Raw genomic sequence first — 23,296 nt, forward strand, 5'->3', positions numbered from 1 at the left:
GATTTTTTCAGCTAATATTAATATACTTTTATCATATATTTTTTATATCTGTGCTTGATTTAAGCATAATCTGGAAAATTATTTGACATTTTTAATAAAGCAACAAAAATAATTTATAAATTAATGTCTAAGTTTTAAATAATGTTTCTTTAAATAAAGAAACTCGTTTTCAAAAAACTATTTTTATCTTTTATATTTAAAGTAAATATTTCTTATATTTTACATTACATCATCATATTATTGGTTCGGTTGCATCATATGATAGTTTGATGCATCCTTACGTTTAGGTTCTACGTATCACAAGTACGTCTATGGTTCCATTTATGCTTCTGCGCAGTGAGATATCTCGCAATATCCATCCGTGACGTGGCGGTCGCACACTTGTACTCTTCTACTATAAATAATACACGTGGAAAGCGAATGAATAGTCCACGAAGTTGACCCTACCAAGAACGATAATTGGAAGTAATGATGATGCTGTTTATATTAATGAATCTGATGCAATTTTTTAATATTGCTACGAGATATTCTTATTGTCATCCTCATATCCACTTCGGTCATTTTATTAGCTCCATATTAGCTCTATTAGCTCAAGAAATTTTATCGAACGCGATAATATATGATCAAAAAAAGTAAAGAATTACAATCATTCATTATTAATAAACAATAATCGTATTATAACGAATATAAAGAATAAACGATTATTTCGATAACTTTTATTGTTCATTCATATTGTTCTAGATAAAATATATACCGAAATAAATTAATTCGTTTTATTATGTCTTTAATAAATATAAAAAATAAGAATAATAAAATGTAAACTAATTCCTATAAATGGCAAATTTATTATTCTTAAGATTAAACTTCTTTAAGCTTTAATGATAATAAATATTTTATCATAAAGTAGTACAATTTAAATATAGTAAAAAAGATGAATGGTAAAAAATTAAATTTTATCCACATGTTTATCAAAATGTATTAAATATACTAATTATGGTGTATTAATTAAATGTACAATATATAAAATTTTATTACAATTATCTTTATTATATTTGTTACATATTTCCGTATACAAAGTATATATCAATATTTGCTTTTTAAATTGGAAAAATATCCTTATTGTGTCAATGGTAATATGTGAAAATAATTAAAAGAAGATTATGCGATTTGAAATGATTATGTGTTTCTCAATATAGCGTTCTGAACTTTTAAGCGGAACATTTCTATTTATAACATATATACGACATGTATATTATGTGTATAAATATAAAAATGTATAACATAAAATTATATTTCAGAAATATATTTAAATATATTTAAATATATATTGAGATCCGATAATTATTTGAAATCTCATAATTTTTGATTGTTACATTAAAATTTATACATCTTGATTGTGAGTTATATAAAAAAATATATGTTATATTTTTAAATATATATACATATGTGTCACACAAATTATAATTATATTATTTACTGACTATTATTTAAAATTTATTTTATTTTATTTAATATTTATGATAACAATCTATAAAATTTATTGCATTTGTATCTTTTATTATCTGCTTTTTCACATTTGCATATTTTCATAGAGATTATACAAAATATATAAATACAAATCTCATAAATTTATACATTTATTCTACATCTTATTCTTATGAATATTATCTCGTTTTTTTATAATTTTTTAATATTTCATATTTAGCGAATAACATAAAGGAATGTTTATGGATTAGCGCTCCATTGACGCGGAATATTTTCGCATGATGATTAATTCTTCGGCAGTTAGAAATTAGCATGTGTGACCGCAGTAATTTGATTCTTAACAATATTTATAAAATTACCAAAATTACACAAATAACAATTATATGTGCATAATTATTAAAAATAAATATAAACTATTATTTCCACATAAGAAGTACAAAAGATATTAATTTTGATGGTTTAAATAACCATTATGTATAGAAATTTTGAGAGACGTGAGATTGAAGTAATGCTTTTTTACTCGCTCTTTTCTTTTTCATCGTGTGATTCTTGGTTTACCTCGCCATTAGCCTGTGGTTTTTCATTGACAGTATGAAGATACTTTGTGAGTCGAAGGAACTCAACTAAACTGCTAACATAAGATGATAAACCGTCCTTCTTGATGGTGCTCAGGTGGTTTACTATGTTTAGGTATACACGTCGAGCAGCTTTATTGGATAGGTGACCAACCGTTTGTAAAGTATGTAGCAATTTATCCTTCTCAACTGTGTTAATGTCTGTAATAAAATATTTATAGTTGAAATAATGTATTAAGAAGTAAAATATAAAAAGTATAAAGAGAGGTTACGTTTAAAAAAAATTAAACAACCGCGTATTATCTTTGCATTTAGAAATAAATTTGCGTAATTATTTAGTTCATCTTTTGTTTAATTCTAATAATATAGATATAAATGTATTATATAAATATGAATGTAAATAAAAATTATGTAGAAATTAATTACTTATTAAATACGAAATAATATTTTATTTTAAAACTTTAATAATTTTAAATAAAAAAAAACTTATTGATATAGAGAGAGAGAGAGAGAGAGAGAGAGAGAGAGAGAGAGAGAGAGAGAGATATAGAAAGTTATATGATTGGAAAAAGTTTAAATTATTCTTACATAAAATTTATATTAAAACAAAAATCAAATTTTAATGCTAATAGATGGTTATTCGGTGGCTCTCTACCATAATTACGACGATAAACTCTTATTGTCAAGTTAGCTACTTTCACTAACTTTCTCGTTGACTCGTAACACTATCGACTTTCATTACGCTGTAAAGTTACTTTTGCTTAGAATATTCTAATGTTTTAAAGAATAAAGAATTTAATTAATTTATGTATACTTTTTACATTACAATTATTTAGTGATATATATATATATATATAGAGTTTATCAACAACAACGGCCGTGTTATCTATACCTCTCACGGCCACACTGCCATAGCGTGTATCGAGTATTTGGTTGGCCGTATTCCAGCTGATGTCTCGCAAATTCGTTGCTTGTTCAAGAATCAAGTCGTTTACATGCGAAATTCTTGATACCGCCTTCTCTAAAATCTAAGAAAAAGTATATTCAATATATATTATTGTAATTACATTTTTAGTTTCTACTTTTAATTTATTAAAAGATATAAACTGAATATCAAAGAATAAAATATCAACAAATTAATTGAATTAACGACTCCTTATGTTTAATAAAACTTACAAAATTAATCAAGTATACAATTAATGACTATACAGAGTCAAACGCTATATAATATAATATACAAAATATTAACTAATAGATAATATAATATACAAAAAACTAACTAATGTTGGAGAGAATGGTGTTAAAACGCAAAAATATAAAATCTATAGTCATCCTTATATTCCAACAGAGGTAAGTCCAAGGAATATAAGGATGATTATAGATTTTATATTTTTGCGTTTTAACACCATTCTCTCCAACATTAGTTTTTTGTATATTATATTATCGCTGATGATGGTCCAAATAATGGGACCGAAACGTTCGAATTTGTTGTATTAAAGACATATTGTACATAATTTACGAACCGAAAAACAACGTTTGACTCTGTATAGCTATTAATTGTATACTTGATTAATTTTGTAAGTTTTATTGAACTGAATATGTTGTAATAAATTAATGTTTATTAATTATAATTATATGATAGAAAAAAGTTCTGTCACAAACCTGTGAGGGTTTCTCCTTCACCAACGGCACTTTTTCTTCAATTTTATCAAGACCAAAGCATAAAGTATTATCAACGAAATTAATGGGAGTCTCAAGTCTTTTCGCGATGGGTACAGCGATGGGCATTGCTTGTCTTGTCGCGGTGCTTAGTGAAAATTCGGCTGTGCTCAGAGCCCAATTCATCAATTGATACGAACTCTTCACTCTGGAGTACGTTTCTGCGGATTTGACGACCGCTAACTCAACAATGGGTAATTCCATTACGCGATCAAAGACCTTTAGATGGGGAAGTTGCGCCACCTCCGTCGCCATGCTTTCGCACAAGTTTATCACGAGTACGTCGAAAATATAATATCTGTTTAAATAAAAACGTACATTATAAGAGTGATTTAATTTTCTTAAAATTTCTAAAGAATTATAATTTTTATTAAAACTATATTTAAACGTATACATAGAAAAATGTAACAAATTATTTTAAAACAAACTAAAAACTTGACAAAATCGATTTATTTAGACATTATTGAAAATAATTATTGATATTCTTATGGCGCATTTAATGATATAAATAAATAATCTTTACATTAAACTTTCTAAAACTTCTCAATAAAAGTATTTTTCACGTCCATACATTTTTGCATTTTATATTAAATAAAATTTTAAATCATTCAATTTATCAAGTCACTCTACAAAAATGTTAAAAGAGAAATTCTAGACGTCGTCCTTCATGACGATAAACAAAGAGACATAAATAACATCTTTGAATACAGATACCATAATATTTTTCAGTTTGGCAAAGTCCTTGAAAAGTCGATATAATCTAAATATTTACGACAATTATACAAATTGTCAAATTAATCAATTATTTTTATTAATTGTCAAATCATTGTATAATATTACTTAAACAATCTCAATGCACTGTTTATTGTGACGAAAATTAAATAATAACGAACGATTTATTAAGATCGTATATGTAAATACACAACTTAATTGAATACTCAAAAGAAAATGAAAAATTTTCTTGATTAAATTTTCAATTAAATACACTTTGCAACTCCAAAATTGAAGAAATAATATATTTAAAAAATTATTTATAACTTCGTGTAATGAGTTATATAATGATATAACTTTTTACAAGTCACGCAAGAATTCTCGAAAATGCACATGTAACAACAGTTAAATGTTGTGAAACAATCACTTTCGCAACTTTCAATTAAAATTTTTTTAATATAACAGTTCACTGTAGAGTGGAGCTTCGATCTATCCTCATTCGGAAATCAAATTTCGATAAACAAAGAATTAAATATTACTATTTTATCGTAAAATGGTACTTACAGTGTTGGATTACACACGGATCAGCAGGTAGTTCTCCACTGATGTGACTTTCGAACGCGTCTGATACCTCGGCACGAATGCTGACTCCAGTCACGCACGTTGAACACTTATAACATGGAAAACCGCCTGCGCAGTAAACGTAGTTTGAATAAGCCAATACTGTGAACTGACCGAAGTACGACATCTGTTAACTGTGGTTAGCAGATACAAAAACATCCTCATGGTCATATCCTTAAATACTTGCTCCTCATCCCACAAGCAAAACTATTTTTAAGATAAGTTAAAAGAAATTAATAAAAAATATATGCACGTGTATGCATAAATATTGATTTTTTATTTATTTCTTAATTTTTTGTTTATTTCTTAATAACATCACATTTTTTAAATTTTTTATACAAACTCAAAAATTTATTATACAAATTTTAATTTTTTATATATTTTTTAATATTACTGAAAAGTTATTGTATAGATGTGATATTTTTTAAATAAGAAATATAAATATTTTTCTAGTATAGATGTTTCTTCTCACAGCTTTAATACAAATTTTTTAATTATCTGTTATATGTACAACATTCACTTTCAGCACCAACTTTCGAGCGTACTTCACACAATTACATCGTCCGACCGTGACTAGGTAATATCATTTTTTTCCAAAAAAAGCAGAATGCGTAACACACGCGAAGGTCAATCCCATAGAATAATATGCCATTGAAAGAATAAATGCTCTCCTTTTTCAAGTATATTGATACATACGATACTTCGATTAATTAATTTAAAAAAGTCAAAGTAAGACACTTTATTCCACTATGTAATTAAATAGAAAAAACGGATATTAATTTATATATAAATCATATATCAATATTAAATAATATGTGAAATAATTTATGCACTTTTAAATTTGCAAAATCACAGTTTTAAAAAAAATATTACAATTTTTCTTTGCTGCTTTCTGATGCTCCATTACTAAGAAAGATATTCTTATACAACATATTTCTTATACAGTACAATACTGTAAAAAAATACAATACTATAAAAAGGGGACATGGTTCTTTACTGTTCTTTTTCATAATCATGTCTCCTCAGTATAAAGTCCATTCCGTCTACATAGTCAGATAGATAATTTAACTTGTATTATCATTATTAGCGTGATTGTCGCATAAGCAGACACGGATGATTCAAAATTATCAAAAGAATTTAAACATCCGGGTTCGGTAAAAAAATCTTGGCTCAAAAATCGTCTTATTTAAAAGATTTTTTAAACCTCAACTCTTTAAAATTAACTATTTACTTAGAGTTTCATCATTCTTTTCTGTTATTGATATAATGCTAGCAAATTATACAATTATATAAGAATTTTTATTATTTTAATTAGTATATAACAATTGTTACACATTTTTTAAGTATTTTTATTAAATAATTTAATTAATTATCGTTAATTGATCTATGTGTGATATTTGATAATAGAAAATAACTAAATAACAGTTTAAGAATAACTAAAAGCAAAAATTTATTTTATACTGTTAATACTTTACTGTTAATATTTATTTATTTGTATTTTATTTTTACTATTCCTTTTTTTTCCTCAGTTTTATAATAATAATAAATGATTATAAACGACATTTCTTAGAATATGCACATATAATAGGTAGTCATTATACTCTAATTTTCTTAAATTATATCAATTTAAAAAAAAAAAATAAACTTACATAACAACTAAAAATTATGAACTTTGATATTGAACTACGAACAAAATTTATTAGATAACCAGTTCAAGGTTAAACTATATAATTATCACAATGATTTCACAATAAGGAGTGATTTGAAGCTGCTTTTATATTTACTCGATTAGACTCCAGAGTCCACAGCATGTATGTACATACACATATAAATACTATTTCATCTAGACAGTGCGATTTATAGATAAGCTTTATCACGCGTGAAGCATTGCATGAACATCAAATAAGTGCAATACGGCTCGTTCATCTGACCTCAATCATTTAAGTAGTTCCTTCGAGAATTTCGTAATTGCGTTGTGATCATAGTTCAATATATATTAATACGTAAACGTGTTAAATTATTTAAAAATTATTAAAAAATATATTATTAATAATACGTAAAGTATTTTTTTAAAGTTTTATAGTATACTTTATATAAAAAAATCTTAAACATGTAGCATGTTTATATAAAAATATATATGTATATTGTAAACAGTCTTCGCAAATATTATAATAAGAAAGGTTATAATATTTAAATATGAGTATTATTATTATGCTATAACAATATATATACGTTTTTATGTGTATTTATATATATATATATTTATATATACATAGAGAATAGATAATTTTACATTAGCTTCTATCAATATTCTACAAAACTATTAAATTGAAGTTATAAATAAGGCCTAAGTAAAAAATATAATAATAAATAATACTTTTAAAATTAATGTACACATACTGATCCTTTATTTTCAATATTAATATTTAATAAAAAAATAATCGGCATTTCATCTGCTGATATACGTTGAAATTGTACATTGCAACTTGCTTGAGACACACAAGATGATAGATTTAGAAGTTCTATAACATGAGGATTTCTCTACTTTCACTATTGAAAGAAATCTGAAGAGAGCGTAGTATTGACGGGATGTTAATATAAGACGCCTCACGTTTTCATCTAAGTATTAAAGTTTACGATTTAATATTTTAAACAATAATAAGTAATAGATTTATCTGATTTATAACGCACGAAATATTTAATAATATATTTTTTTAATAAATAAGTGTACTTTCAATATACATATAATACTTTCTTTAACATATATTTTTTATGTGATCGCACAAAATTGAGAAATAAAGAATATTTACATTGATAAATAAAAATGTAAAAATATAAATAAAAATTCTAAAAGATATTCTTATAAGAATCTAAAAATTAGTTAATTAATTATATTTAATTAAGTTTTATTTCATAAATATACAATTTTTATTGCTTTTAAAGTAAATTGGAGAAAAAATAAATACAAATTTGTGTGATGTTGCAATTAAAACCGCTCTTTATTCCTTCACTTACATTTAATTATCGTAGATGTTAGTTTTGACTAATGACTAACTTAAGAAGTACAAATTGAGTATAGCACGAGAGTACACTGTGCCATTGATAAAATATATTTTGTTGTTGTATTACGTATTGTATCACGAATACAAAATCTTAAAAAATAATGTTATAATCGCGGTCGATAAGATGTTATGCTAATCAATGAGCAGCGATGCGATTTCTATCCTCGTGTCTTTGACCTTGTAATTGAAAACCATACCAGAAGGGGAAGAAACTCGCACGTAGCAGTTTTCAGGCAAGACTTGTTACTCGATACCGTTTGCTGGAGGATCGGAAGTCTCTGACGTGTGGTTGTTGTGGTTCTGCTCACGGTTTTGCGTGTGTGGTGTCTTTTGAGGGCTAGGGCGACCAGCCAAAAATGCAGCAAATTTTTCCTGCAAGAAAATTATTATTGTATATACTACGATGAAAAGATGTTTACTTAATTTAAAAACATCTTCCGATAACTGATTTATCAAGATGGTAAAAAAAAAACTGGGATTTATATCAATATAAGTATTTTCACAAGGTTTTTATATTTTCTTTAAATAATATATGTACACAATTTCAAATAATTACATTACAAGAGCATACTTACCAACATTAAGTTTGCAGTTGAACTCAGCCTTTCAATACCAGAGCGTATAATAGATATTTGTTCTTTTACCGTATTGCTCTTACCTATAAGCGCAGGTACCATCTAGAAAACACAGAATAAAACGATTATTAAAATAAATATAAAAACATTTACTTACACGCGTTAAATTGTATTTTTTTAAAATAAGCACTGATTGAAGTTATATTTTATTTATAAAAGTAATATTTTATTTATTTCATGCGCGCATATATCTTATTCTTTGAATCATTTTTCTTAATTTGATCAACATGTGCGATTAAGAGAAAGTATATCCTTTCATAATTTTTATAATTATGCATTAAAAATATCGTTCTCTTTATATTGATTGGGTTACATAAATGCGACAAATCAAGCCGGATCACTGAAGTTGATGTAACCTGCAATGAAGCGTTTGCGACGTCAAGTAATTGATGAGAAAGCTGGACAAGTAGATGACTTAAACGCCTAGGAGTTCTCGCTGCCAATGCCACCGTACCATTCACTAGATGCACTATGCGCCGTGCAGATTCGCGCGTCAAAAGCACGAGGAGCTGTTCCAGCGTTTCTGGACGCGCCTGATTTTCAGGCTCAGGTTGACTCAATGAGGCCCATAACGCTTTTGCCTTTTGCATAGCTAATTTTGGGTCCGTGACTATCTGTGCATACATTAAAAATTGATGCTCGTTCGATATATTAAGTTCACGTAAACAGTTTTGAAATGGGCACGTGATTATATCGAGATCACGAGGAAAATCAATGATCATATCGTAATAAGTATTTAATGAGTTTGTATTGAGATTTAATATTCGAGTTTCTTTTCATCTCTGTATTTGTAAATATTTATTATGCCAAGATCACTGAACGTTCTCGTGATCTCGATCACGTACTTATCTCCGAGCTTATTCTCATCAAAACTTTCTTATCGAATCCATTTATATAGATATTTATAGATATTTGTATAAACAATTAGTTCTGAATTTAAAATACAAGAAGATCGATATAAATAGTAAAGTTTGAATATCTTAATTTATATTCTCACATTTTATAAAAGCATAAATTTTTATATTCTATGTATCGTGACCCATATTAAAATGGTTTTCCTAGAATCTCAAAACAATTTTGTAATGGAAAAATATGTCTGCACGATATATGCAAACATTGCTTTTAAGGAAGAATTTTAAGTAACTTATATAAATGTTTATAGTTATTTTTTTCGGACATAGAATATGTGTAAGATGTCTTATTCAGCGTCTTACAGCTACGACAGTAATATTCTTTTATGTCAGCGACTATTTTGCACAAACATCTTTCTAATCAGTTATAGCAGATATGTTACTATTAAAATAACTATTAAAAAATTTAAAAATGTAGGTGAAAGTACGGGAATTGTGAGCAGCGGATAATTGTGCACATCCTGATTTGGTACTTTTCCAATAGATAAAGACATTACCGTGGTGAAATTTTTACGCAGAAGGTCGTCCTCTTAAGATATAACTGCAAAAGGTACGACGTAAATACATTGCTAGCCAGAGAAACAAAAAAGTGAAATCACATCTTTTCTTGTTATTTTAGCATTCAGAAAATAAGGTGGTATGTCCATATTTTTAATTTGTTTGTTTAAGTTGCATACGTTATTATGTGCACCTTTTGAATTGTTATTTATTAAGTTTGGTTAGAAATTATTGAAGTAATCGTATTTCGTACCAAGTCAGGTCGCGGCGGGCAACTGTGCGCGTGTTTTGAAATGCGCACAATTACCCATATATTGTATGACTAGCACTAATTTTTTTGTTCCTTCTTGGCATTATTATTTTATTTTGCCATTTCATTTTGCCAAGGTGTGCATTACATTAGTATTTTTTCTTAATATATACAGTATATTTAAAATATATTTAATATATATATTTATATTGCAATATAATGAATATATTTTCTGATTTCTTTGTCAACATTCCACAATTCATTCATTTCTTACAGCTTTTGTTTTGCGCACGATTAAGACCATGGCTCATAAAAAAACTTAAGGCGTAAGACTTAAGCAGTAAGCGAATCGACCAATCACAATAGAGACCGTAAGACCATACGTAAGCAATAACGAATCCAACATGTTGATTTCGTTACTGTTTAAGTCTTACGTTTTAAGTTTTTCTATGTACCAAGGCCTTTACTCGACGCGCGAGAAATTTTTTCGCTTTTCCGTTTTTTCCTTTTGGTTAAATACAACCTTATTAAATAAAAATCTGTTTGATATGAGGATATGTAATGGTAGAAGAATGTTTATAGTTTCTATTTCTAAACTTATATCGCTTTAAACTTGAAAAACCATTTCAGGACAATAAATTTCCCTTAGGTGCGCACAGTTCCCCCACTTTCCCTTATCTATATATGTTATGAATATGTACAATATAAGATATAATGCATCAAAAGCTAAATAATTTTGCCGTGATATAACGTATAATATTATAAAGATTAGCAAAATATAGATGATATCTGAATGTATTATACATGTGATGCATATTTTAACATAATTAAACTGTGTATGAGTATGTTGATGATCGATAAATGATAAATCGATTAAATCTTGAGCCTTACCAATTCCACGACATATATAAGAACATGGACGCACTCTGTTCCTTGTTGTTTGAGTGCGCGTGCCTCGGCTAAAGTGCGTCGCGTTAATCTTCTTTGTAGGTCTCGCCCGAACCTCGCGCCATGTTTAATCGTTCGTATCGTTTTGCTCATGGTTTCATTGGAACTGATCTCTAAAACACGAATTCCCAAGCACTTAACACTTATTTTTAATGTCGCACGCTTTATTCATATATAAAATAATACATCATATACGTATAATATACATAAAATTAATTATTCTTGATCGGTATTTATAATCGGATCTCATATTTAAGACCATTCTTAAATATAGAGAAATAAGCTCGTGTAAATGCTACGCAATTAATTACAATGTCAAGGCTTTTATTATAAACAAGCAATAATAGTTAATTAAATTCAAATTTTAATTACATACGTATAACGCTAAAAAACCTCAAACGTTACAACAATTGGACTTTTAATCTTCAGACCGGATACCTATATAGATCCATAACATCTTAACGCAGAAATAAGTGTATAGATTAGCTTAGAGTGATGATTTTTATTATATATTATAAGTACGTTCGTTGACGTTGTTAGGGGTTATATAAATATGTTTTCTTTGTAATCACTGACGAAGACTTTGTAACGTTTGAGGTTTATATGTATGTTTTTAGGGTTATACGTATGTAATTAAAATTTGAATTTTATTAAGTAACAATTATTGCTCGTTTCATAAAAACCTTGACATTGTAACCATTCTTAAAGTACAGTATTAAGATGCTATGAACCAATCAGAGAATTTTTTACGTATTAGCATTTTAAGACATTATTTAAGACAATTTTAAAATAAAAATAGATTATAATATCACCTTTTAAACAACGTTCAATTCTATGCAACGTGATTAAAAAATATAATATTATTACATACACAAAATTTTATAGAATTAAAAAAATCTGAATTATGGATATAAAGTAGGATTAGGTATTATGAGCATTGCAAGTAAGATGAACACCATTTATATTTTTGCTATAAATATTTGGTATTAATAGTTTACTGTAAAAACTGAAAAGATCTTTGCAACATCTCAGTATACTTTGGGATTTAAACAAATTTTATTTATTTCACAAATTTATCGCGAATTAAATAAGCATTATGTTGTTAATATTACTTAATACGTTATTTTCCTATATTAAGATAGAATAATTTGTTCTATATGTCAGTATTCGTAAAAAATATTCAGCCTAATCTCACAAACTCCTAAAATCATTTTTGATTTGTTAAATATAAAGGTCGAATAAGATGCTATTATTAATTCACGAATTGGAAGATAAGTTATTTTATGTTATTTAAATTATTACTTTGAACTTTAACAATATAGAATTCTAATTGAAAAAAATTAAATATTATTAACTATAAAAGTTATTTTAAGTGTAAAGTACATGTTCGGTATTATGAGTAGATTTGGATGTTATATGAGTGTATAAATAAGTATATTGTACATTATAGATACCTGATAATTTCATTTTAGGATGTCAAAGAAACTGCGCACATAAAAATCAATAACACGACCTTTCATTTCTGTACATAATTTCTTTCAAAAAAATGTTTTGAGCTTATATTATCTATAGGAATGTCCACATTATTCTATTGAAAGTTAATATAGCACTGGTTGGGTAACGTGAGCACACCCACCCTACTATTTCAATATTTACATTAAAATAATTAATTTTTATACCAAAATACATAAAACACCAACAAACTTATCAAATGATAGAAACAAAATTTTTTCCATTCTATGCAAAAAGTATTATCTTAAAATGTTTTCTTAGAATGCTCACAAAATCTAATTCTATTATCATATTTACCATCTTTATCAGCTTGATCTTTATCAGCTGAATCCTTATCAGCTGGATCTTTATCAGCTGGTTCTTTATCAGCTGGATCTTTTGGTAAGTAACGATCCATGTACTCGTCCGCAACTGTCAGTGCACCGTCCAATCTATCAGCGGCGGCGTCGGCAGCTTGACTACCGATTTGCTTGACACTTCCGGCACGCATTAGAACCGGTTTAACAATTTTCTCATTTACATAGTCTCGCGTGTTTAAATACATCTGGAGCATAAAACAAGATTAATTTGCAATAATTCTATTAAGATTATTAATCTACTTACACGAGATAACCAATTTTAACTGATTTCCACAAGATCCATTTTTCTGTTTAAGTTGAATTTATAATATTAATGGAAAATAAATATTCTTTTAATTGATAATGGCATATATTAATATAAATGTGTAACTATGCTCTAATTTACGAATCTGCAAGAATATGTATATATTTCCACATAAATTTTGCATGTTGTCATGCAAAAAAGATTTGTAAACTTACAACATGAGGAGGAAGCTGCACTGCCGGTACTCTCTGCTCAACGATGTCGATACCTTTACACAATAATTGATCAATTGTCGTAATGGGTCCATTAAGTGCAACAATTGCTGGTCTTGCCGTTGCCGTAGCAATCGATAATGACTGCTCCGCCGTATCTAAACTCCAGTTCATTAAAGAATTCGAACGCTAAGGAAAGAAACAGTTTAAATTATAAAAAAAACTTATTGAAAAGTAAGTGTGAAAAAAAAAATTAAATGATAATTAACTTGAAAATAGTGACAAATGATTATTTGTTTGCACATATATTTTTTATTATTATCATTCAAAAAGATTTCTGCAAATGTCGTATATTTTATTTGAATAATTGAAAGCAAGATTTATCACTTTTCTAATGGCATGATGAGCGACATTTTGTATTATATTAGAATTTAAATCTTTATTTTGAATGTACCTTTATTCTGGTATACACATTACCAGCGATGTGTATACCGCTTTCTACGATAGGAAGACTGGAGAGCTTAGTTATAGTTTCAAAATGAGGCAAATCCGAATGCCGCCTTTCTGCATTTGTTTCCCCCATATGGAAAATAGTTGCTGCAATTAAAAAATTAATGTTAGATTATAAAATAAAAAAAAATCATTAATCCAATAATAATCTGCATTATAATCTGTGTGTATTTTAATATTGTAAGCAGTTTCCACAATTTTACAATTGCCAAATATTCAAAAAAATGTTTTTTAAGAACTAAGAAGAAAGGTTCTAGAAGAACCTTTTTCAGTTTGTTAAAAGAATATCAGATTTGTTTATTTTATCTATCTTTCGTACATATTTTCTTGAAAGAAAAAAACTTCGATTAATCATGCATTTATTCTTTAAAAAATGCTTTAATTAATATTCATAAATTCATTTATGCTAAAAAATTGCTCGAAAATAGCTGAAAAACATGGCTTATTAAAATGGTTAAGTCAACATACATATTTAATTTCTTCGGATGTAAATGTATTTGCATTTTGTAATATTAAGTTCTTGATATCATGCGATGTTAATACGCAAGCAATTGCATCATGTAAGCAATTAATATATGTTTAGTATATTTTTATCTATGCATTATAATTTATAGAATAGCATAGGTACTATTTAAAATAATTTGCGTAGCTTCGATCAAATAATCTCTCTCTCGCTTTTTTCTCATTTAATTTAAGAAAGAACAATCTCATATTTACGGATAAGTAGGGATGTCGCAAGACGAGACAAGACGAGATTTTAGGAAATATCGTCTTGTCTTGAAAAAATCTTGAAATGTACATTCTTAATCTCAAACTCAGAAATCTTGTCTTGTTTCGAAATTCTCGACTTTAAATAATGCGTTGTCTACAATACACGAAGTAAGAAATAAGAGTAAAAAATTGACTAATTACAATCGATTATTCTTCTCAGATTTGATTGTAATTGGTCAATTTTTTACTCTTTTTACTCCGTGTATTGTAGACGACGCTTAAATATTTGCGCAACGTCCGTTCCATCGGAAAGGTTATACAGCAGGATTAATTATAACAAAACATAGAAATAGATTATGCGAGGAATCAGCGAGATCCCTACTTTGTTTAAATTCATGGACTACATGTTCAATATCTAAAATCTTATTTGGCGAATAATAATTATAATTGGTGCAATAAAATGTTTGAATAATAAAAAAATGTGATTCGTGTGTTATTTGATTTACAATTAGTATTATATTAGATACAGTTTAATGTGATCTAGGCTTAGCAATATTGCACACATTTGGTATTATTAATCATGTATTATTTGTTTAGAAAAACAATTAAATAATTCCGGTATATACGGTATACATCATTTTATGTTGTGGCATATGATTGCGCTACTATTACATTGACAAATCGATTCAACTAACAGTAATTTTATTTTACTCACTCCTATTTTTTCTGACTTCTGCAACATAAATCCTATATAATTTCTATAATTTTTCGAAATTCAAGATTTTCAAGAATCTCGAGTCTAAAATCTCGTCTTGTCTTTAAACTCTCCGCACAAATCTTGTCTCGATCTCGTCTTGAAATTCAAGACGAGACAAGACAAGATTTTCGAAATCTCGAATCTTGCGGCATCCCTACGGATAAGTACCCCCTTCCCTTCCAATTGTGGCTAAAAAATAAAGAAAAGATTATCGCTAAAACACTAGTACACGAAAAAACACGTGTTTTCTTCGCTAAATATAAACGACGCCATATGTCACTCAAAAGAAACGATTCGCTCAGCATCCATTCTGTGAACCGATAAAGGAGGTCATACCGAGAGGGGACAGTAATAAAGATTTTGCTTCGTGGTAAGGTCGAGGTAATACATATAACTGTTTTGCACGCATCAAATAATCTTCTCTCAACTGGATAAAATATTATTAAATTAGCACAATTCGTTGATAATAGGATAAGAGAAGAAATTTATTAAACTCGTGGCTATTCCATCAGAACTCTCGACGGGACTTTCACCTGTAGTTCACTGTGTTGAGGACAATCGAACTGAGGAGGAAACTCCCTCCGGTGAAGTTTCCCTATGAGCGATTATGCCAACGGACGGATATTCTTACTTTCTCGCAGAGGTCAAACTTTCCTCATGTGCATATATGTAGCACTGCATCTGTACTATTTACTACTCATCTGCGAAATTATATTTTTGCTCTTGTATCGATGTATTTATTACATTTTGTTTTAAATAATTTATACATCTGTAGCTAGCCTAATTAGCAAGCTGACGTTATTTGTCGTCATTTTGACATCAAAATCAGAACAAATAACGTCAGCTTGCTATATCTAGGAAAGTAACAAATATTTCTCTCACCTATTTAATACTATTAATAATACTTAATTTGCTGCATATCTTTCTTGAGATATTCTATTTAATGATTATATTGCCGTCATTTCGTCTTCGATTATATTCTAATCTGATCTATCGCGCAACTATAAATCATCGATCATATTTGTTAAGCGTCAAAGCGGTGCTTAGGTAGACTCAACGCGAAAAATTCGATCGAGTATTACTCACATTTTTATCTCTTTCGCTGTTTCTTTCCTCGCACTTCAAGTCAATCACTACTATAATTGCTGATTTCGCACAAAGATCGCATTACCCCTTCCTCCTTTTTACTTCGCTTTCGGTTCAACTGTATAATCAGCTGTACAATCACATTCAGATACACATACACACACATGCTTGTGCACATATAAACATGCACACATGCATGAGTGTATACAAATTACAATCAGTGTAGATGGGTACTTATACAGCGGAAATTCTTACCTAAGAGCAAAGGCGAGCTGAAACGGGAGAAAGCTACCTGTGGGTTCTGAATATCGTGTAACTGGACCAATCGCGTTCGAATCTTCTACCGGATGCAACGACAGAAAACTCGGCGTTTCGACCGCAGAATGCACCATTGACTGCTCGACGAAGACTACAAACGGATATCTCATCGGTTTGACCTATGACACATCGATTATATATGAATGCGACGGACGTTAATGACGCACGAATAAAAATCTTTTTCTATGCGCTTCTCTGTGCGTGGAAATCGGAAAAAGACGTAGACACTGAATCATTTTTATGTGAAATAGATTTCGCACTTGCAAATATAATGGGTAGGTGATTGGCGAAATTTTAATTCTATGTTACTATTTTTTGAAAGGAGATGTTATCCTTGACTGTTTCACGTTTTGAATGTTCTTTTTTTCTTCAAAACTCTTATTGATAATTGTGTCATAATTACGAATTTATAAAAATGTTTATTTTATTTTTATCAAATCGGTCATAACACTTTTATTGGTCTTTCAAGTTCTCCCAAGTTATATTTAAATTATTATTGTACCTCTTATCAATAAAATATTGCAACATACATTATTGATAATGATATTTGAGGTATCAATCAACGATACTTTCAAATTTAATTTTTTAATGATTTTTTAACTTGACTTTTAACATAATTTTTTACCATAATTTAGATAACAAATTTGTATAAATAAATATATAAATGTAGTTTAATAATTGTGTTTGTCTCACTCTATAATAGCCCCTTTATTTGTTTATTCTCATTCTATAGAGGATATCACGTCAAACTTGGTGCGTTGATTAAATGTAAGACATCGTGGATTATTGCCCCAGATGTTAGACAGCTTGCGAAAATGAATCGAGCAAAAAGCAACTATGAAAAACTCGAAATTATCTTGAGCAGACTCTCTTAATTGCTATGCAAAGTCCATTTTGCAATTTTGTCTTTACAAAGATAAATGTGTCCATGTTATAAATTTATTTGTTGCTAATTTGTGCTTATCTTATTTAATAACCCGGATTTTATTTATCTTAGATGAAATTATTCTTGTCTAATCTAATTCTTTAAATAAATTATTTAATAATCGCTGAAATATATGTATATGTTTAAAATGTTCTCAGTAAAAAGAGTATATCAAATCGAGACAATTTCCTTGTCTTCATATGAATTATCAAATATGAAAGGAAACTGGGCTCACAATGCTGTAGCACTATATAACATTAAATGTGATGCCATTCTATTTACTATGACATAAAGTATAATATTTGTCAGTTAATAAAAAATAACGTATAAAAAGAGAAAGCATAACATATATAATCTAAATTCTAAAAATTCTGTTAATTTTATTATGTGTAAACATATTAATTAATTAGATAATTAATTAATCTTTTGCAAAATTACGATTACCTATGTATAATTGATCGTAAAGAAAACATGCTGTTTGATAAATGTTTCATAACCTTGACAAAATTTTATTCCGCATAAATGAATATTAGATATATACATATAGTATGATTGCAACTATGCAGACGTAAACCAAACCAGAAACTGAATAGTTAGAAATATTACGTAATTGTAAGAATTCAGAAGGTCGAGTTGATAGAATAACTGTTTTATTGCTTGTTGACAATAAAGTGTGTTGCTAGATTTAACTAACATCAGCTAACGTCAATTAGAAAATTGGCGGTATTCATCCTCAGGAAAGACAAGATGGCTCTTTAAAGATGTTTTGGTTATATTAGACAATGGAAAGTTATTTTTTTAAAAGTAACTTGTTCTCCCGTTACCGTTTCTTTGTTAATGCTGAAATAAGATCAAAGTTTAAAAATTTTTGTAATATATTTTGTTTAAATATTAATAAAAGTAATAAACAACAATGACATTAATTAGACCAATATGTGAAAAGATAACTAAGCGAAATGATTTTCGATTCAAGCTAAAGCTTTGAATATATAAAACTTTATAGATCCATTGTTTTAAGTGGATTAACTATCAATAAAACAAGATTAGTAAATAAGGCAATAGGAGTCTACCTCTGGTTATTACAATTTCGAGTTTATTACAGTAAAAATATCATCTAACTTCGTACGTTTCGACTCCATTTTTGAGTCATCTTCATGCGAAGGTTGGGATATTGACTGCAATTTATAATATGCTGTATATTTTGTTGCGGTGTTGCTGAAGATGACTCAAAAATGGAGTCTAAACGTACGAAGTTAGATGATATTTTTAATGTAATAAACTCGAAATTGTAATAACCAGAGGTAGACTCCTATTGCTTTATTTACTAATCTTGTTTTATTGATTGATTTAAGAAGTTGTTAAACTGTTTTAGTTATTATTTTATTATTATTATGGATTAACTATGTTTACTAAATAACTTATGTGGATAAGTTAATAAAATAGTAATTTATAAAAAATATATACCAAATATATTTTGTACTTACCTCTTAAGCTTTCATGTTGCTTTCGAAATAGTGCAATGAATTGATATATTATTTTCTTAATAAAATATTTTAATGCATTTAATAAGCTGAAGTAAGTGTCAAGAAAAACTTAAAATTTTTGCTGAAAATCTGTTGAATTAATACAGTATCTAGTTGCGTACAGAATAAAAAAGTTATAAAATTTCATTTCTTCATACAAATCATTAAAGATTCTTTATAAAAATTAATTGCTATATCAATCTCAATTTGTCAGAAAAATATCTTTTCATAAATAGCGATTAGAATATGTATTAAAACACTTTCACTTATATTGATCTATCAATCATTAAAAGTATTTAATACAACATGCTAATAAGCATTTGACATGAAACTCGCCAATAATAACAAATCAATGTACGAGTATATTATACTTTCCGGTAATAAATAATTCTTTCTTTTTAACACTTTTTCACCGAGATATCAAATTCTTATGTAGCTATAAACTATGTGACAAATACAATTCATGAGCTTACGGATACTCCTGCCAGCATATCGAACAAACAATCTGAAAAGAAACAATACTATCGGATTGTAGTAGAGGCACTTTAACGCGATTTTCATGGCATGAATGTACAATGACACGATTGTTATGCCAGCAGTTTCATCCTGCTCAACACAGGTTTGTAAAGTACTTGTCCTTTTATTACAAAGTGACGTGGATCCGCATATCGAAACGCGAGGCATAGGGGGACTCTCTGGGGGATTTACTCTTTTATGTATATAATTATTTATATCATCAATTATAATGAATATATAGTTATGTACAATATTGAATCTCATTCTTTAACAATAACATCAACAACATGATTAAACAACGTTCCTCATTGGTACACAAATTGTAAATGTACAGATAAAAAAGCATTAGATGAGGTCAATGAGGTGGCGTACGCTCAGCGCGCCATTAATTCCCTCTTCTTTTTTTACATTTTTTTAAATCCCCATATATATATATACTTATATCTTGAACCACTACGGGTTCTTTATTCGATTTTTCATGAGCTTATATTTATATATATATATATATATATGTATATATATATGTATATACTTTAAAGTATATACTTCGTTTAGATACACACGTTTCCACATACACACAAATGCGTCAGATTTGCTCCGCGCGACACAACGAGAACATGACAGTTGATGATATCGATTGAATCGGTGCGTGATTTAATTCTTAAAGAGAGTGCATGAGTAATTTGTGACGCGCGACTGGCCAGCCGTAAGTCTCTTGCATAATTTGCATAAATTTGCCGAATAATATATCACATTTTTAAATAATATCGCAAGGATTACCGTAATTGTTTTGCGCAACAATTCATAATTTTTTTTATATAAGAGACATAATAAACTATGAAAACGTCAGTAAATCAACAGGCATTGTCGCCCTTTTTAATTTGTCATCTTGTTAACTTGGCTCGCCCCGCGCGACACAAATCTCGACCAATCATCTAAAATCCTACACAAGGCTCCGACGAGTTCTCTTTTTTTGTCGCTTGATAAACGACTTCCACATAATCTAACGCACGAATTTGTATTATTTTCGTATAGAATCGCATCAAGGCGAGACAGAGTAGCCGAAACTTTTTCCGGCACTCAAAACGCGAAGGACTTGCTTGCATTCTCATGGTTCACTGATAAATGTGTTCTTCGCCAGGAATTCGTAAAAAGAAAAAAAAACACTAGAGAGACTAGTCATTCGAGATTTTTGTCTTACAGCTTCTTCCTAGCCGTCCATTCATTTATCGTTAGTTTATTACTCCGAGGCACCGATTATTATGGCCTTTTCAATACGAAGAAAATAATAAATTTATAAGAATGAAAAATTTTAAATTAATTCCATAATTCCTTCGTGATAATTATTACATGAACCGAAAGTTTCTGAAAGATTTGAAAATCAGAAAACCTATCAAACGCACTCGAAAAATTTCTGTAATAAATTTGCAAATAAATCTTTATTAAATTTTTTGTAAAACTTTAAAAAGGAATTATTATTCAATTTTAGATAAGAAAATTTTAATTACAAATAAACTTATTTATAATGTATTAAAAATTATCTTTGAAGCACACAATTTGAAACACTTTTAATATTTAAATCATCAACATTTACAAAAGTTAAGATATTCCTCTTCTAATTTTCATTCTTTTATGCACATTGTGTACATGATATTACATAATCATCAAAACTTTCCTGTCAAATTGCAATAAGAGTCTAAGAAAATTACTTTTTATTTGTTTCCAAAATTTTTTAATACAAATAAAATATACGCAATAAGTATATATATATTAATGAATTCTATATTCTCTTTTTCTATATTCTCTCATGAACTTTTCCTTGTGCTTCCGCCTCGTATTACGGTTGAACATTCTAATTTCGAATCATCTCAAATCTCAATTTAGCGGCTGGGAAAAAGAGGAAAGACAAGCAAGGACGCACGGAATTTGATCGCTACAAAAATACAATGTCTATGCGAATATAGTTCCACATAACCAGAATTAGTTTATATTGAAAACGTAATCCTGCAATCGTCATCTTTCGATGTTACGATGTTTAAGACGAATTTCATAATTCCAAATAAACTTGAAATATTTTAACACCATAAAAGATTAAAAATTTTGTACCAAGGATACATGTACATGGTATACTTTGTGATCGACTTGATTACAAAAATATTTATTTTATATAGGCAAATCACTTCATAAAAGAGAAAATCCGAAACATTTAATAACAAATTGAATTGAACTAACCAATAAAATTACAGCTGTCGTATAAGGATCTAACAACAAATTTACAACATCTTTCTTTGACACACACTTTAAATTTGCTATACAAAATTCTATATTTTTTTAATCAAATAATTTCTTATTCAATAAATTTTATACGAAACATCGAAACTTCGAAATTTTCTAGCTCGTTACTCGTATTCCAGCAATTTGTTTTACAGCTACAGTCTATAAAAAAGTTTGCAACTAAAAAAAAAATTGAAAACATCTCGTTTAACGAAAATGCACACGCTTCAAAAAGAGTTTTGCACCATTCAAATTTCTAAATATCTAAATCGTACATGTAACCATCCATTAAGTTCTTTAATCGAGAAGATAATCCATCAAATTGATTAATAGCAAAAATTTATCATTCCTTCTATTTCAATACACGAATATACGTAACAGGTGGTGCAAAACTATATTTGGTTTGTGCTGACAATGAAGTATTTTCACAACGTAGTTTCACACAATGATCAATACGGCGGCGAAAGTCAAATATACGATGAGATACCTTTTTCACGCGAACCGCGAGATTTTTGAGACCCTGCGTTGAACAACAACTCTCGGGCTAGTTGCACCAACATCATCCGGCGTTAAAAGCGATTAATTAAATTTTCCTTACATGTATTATAAGAGCGTTTTGTAACTTTTATTATATTTAAACTTTTCTTGTTTGTACGCGTTATCAGTACCTGCTTCTGCAGAGGAACGATAACTCGCTAATCGGAAATTAGTCTATCCGGACTGTCAGTGCAGCTCAGTCCTATGCGACCGGCGCTATGTGTCCTTTGTACTTGGCAGGGTGCGTGTCCACTCGCGCGCCTCGCCTTGCTTATCCTTTTTTCTTTTTTTTCTCTTTTTTGACGCACTCGAGCTATACATAGAAAGTTATGTACAACGATATTAACATGAACTGCAGTGGCAGTGAACAGTGCACGTGGATATTGCAAACAGCAGC

General features: G+C 28.5%; 2 protein-coding genes across 2 annotated transcripts; both read right to left on the reverse strand.

Moving 5' to 3' along the window:
- Positions 1 to 1,972: 1,972 nt before the first annotated feature.
- LOC108770572 (lipid storage droplets surface-binding protein 2-like) lies at positions 1,973 to 5,238 on the reverse strand. The gene is made up of 4 exons (XM_018522214.1): positions 5,072 to 5,238; positions 3,723 to 4,077; positions 2,915 to 3,088; positions 1,973 to 2,280 (listed from the first exon to the last, which is right to left on the reverse strand). Exons 1-4 carry the CDS (start codon positions 5,236 to 5,238, stop codon positions 2,002 to 2,004), a joined length of 975 nt encoding a protein of 324 aa, XP_018377716.1. The 3' UTR covers positions 1,973 to 2,001.
- A 2,850-nt stretch (positions 5,239 to 8,088) lies between these two features.
- On the reverse strand, positions 8,089 to 16,999 carry LOC108770550 (lipid storage droplet-1). The gene is made up of 8 exons (XM_018522180.1): positions 16,807 to 16,999; positions 14,197 to 14,339; positions 13,746 to 13,931; positions 13,225 to 13,471; positions 11,359 to 11,528; positions 9,165 to 9,422; positions 8,749 to 8,850; positions 8,089 to 8,545 (listed from the first exon to the last, which is right to left on the reverse strand). Exons 2-8 carry the CDS (start codon positions 14,323 to 14,325, stop codon positions 8,417 to 8,419), a joined length of 1,221 nt encoding a protein of 406 aa, XP_018377682.1. The 5' UTR covers positions 14,326 to 14,339; positions 16,807 to 16,999; the 3' UTR covers positions 8,089 to 8,416.
- Between the last annotated feature and the right edge of the window lie 6,297 nt (positions 17,000 to 23,296).

The sequence above is a fragment of the Trachymyrmex cornetzi genome, unplaced genomic scaffold, assembly GCF_001594075.2.
Source record: "Trachymyrmex cornetzi isolate Tcor2-1 unplaced genomic scaffold, Tcor1.1 scaffold129, whole genome shotgun sequence".
NCBI classification, from domain to species: Eukaryota; Metazoa; Arthropoda; class Insecta; order Hymenoptera; family Formicidae; genus Trachymyrmex; species Trachymyrmex cornetzi.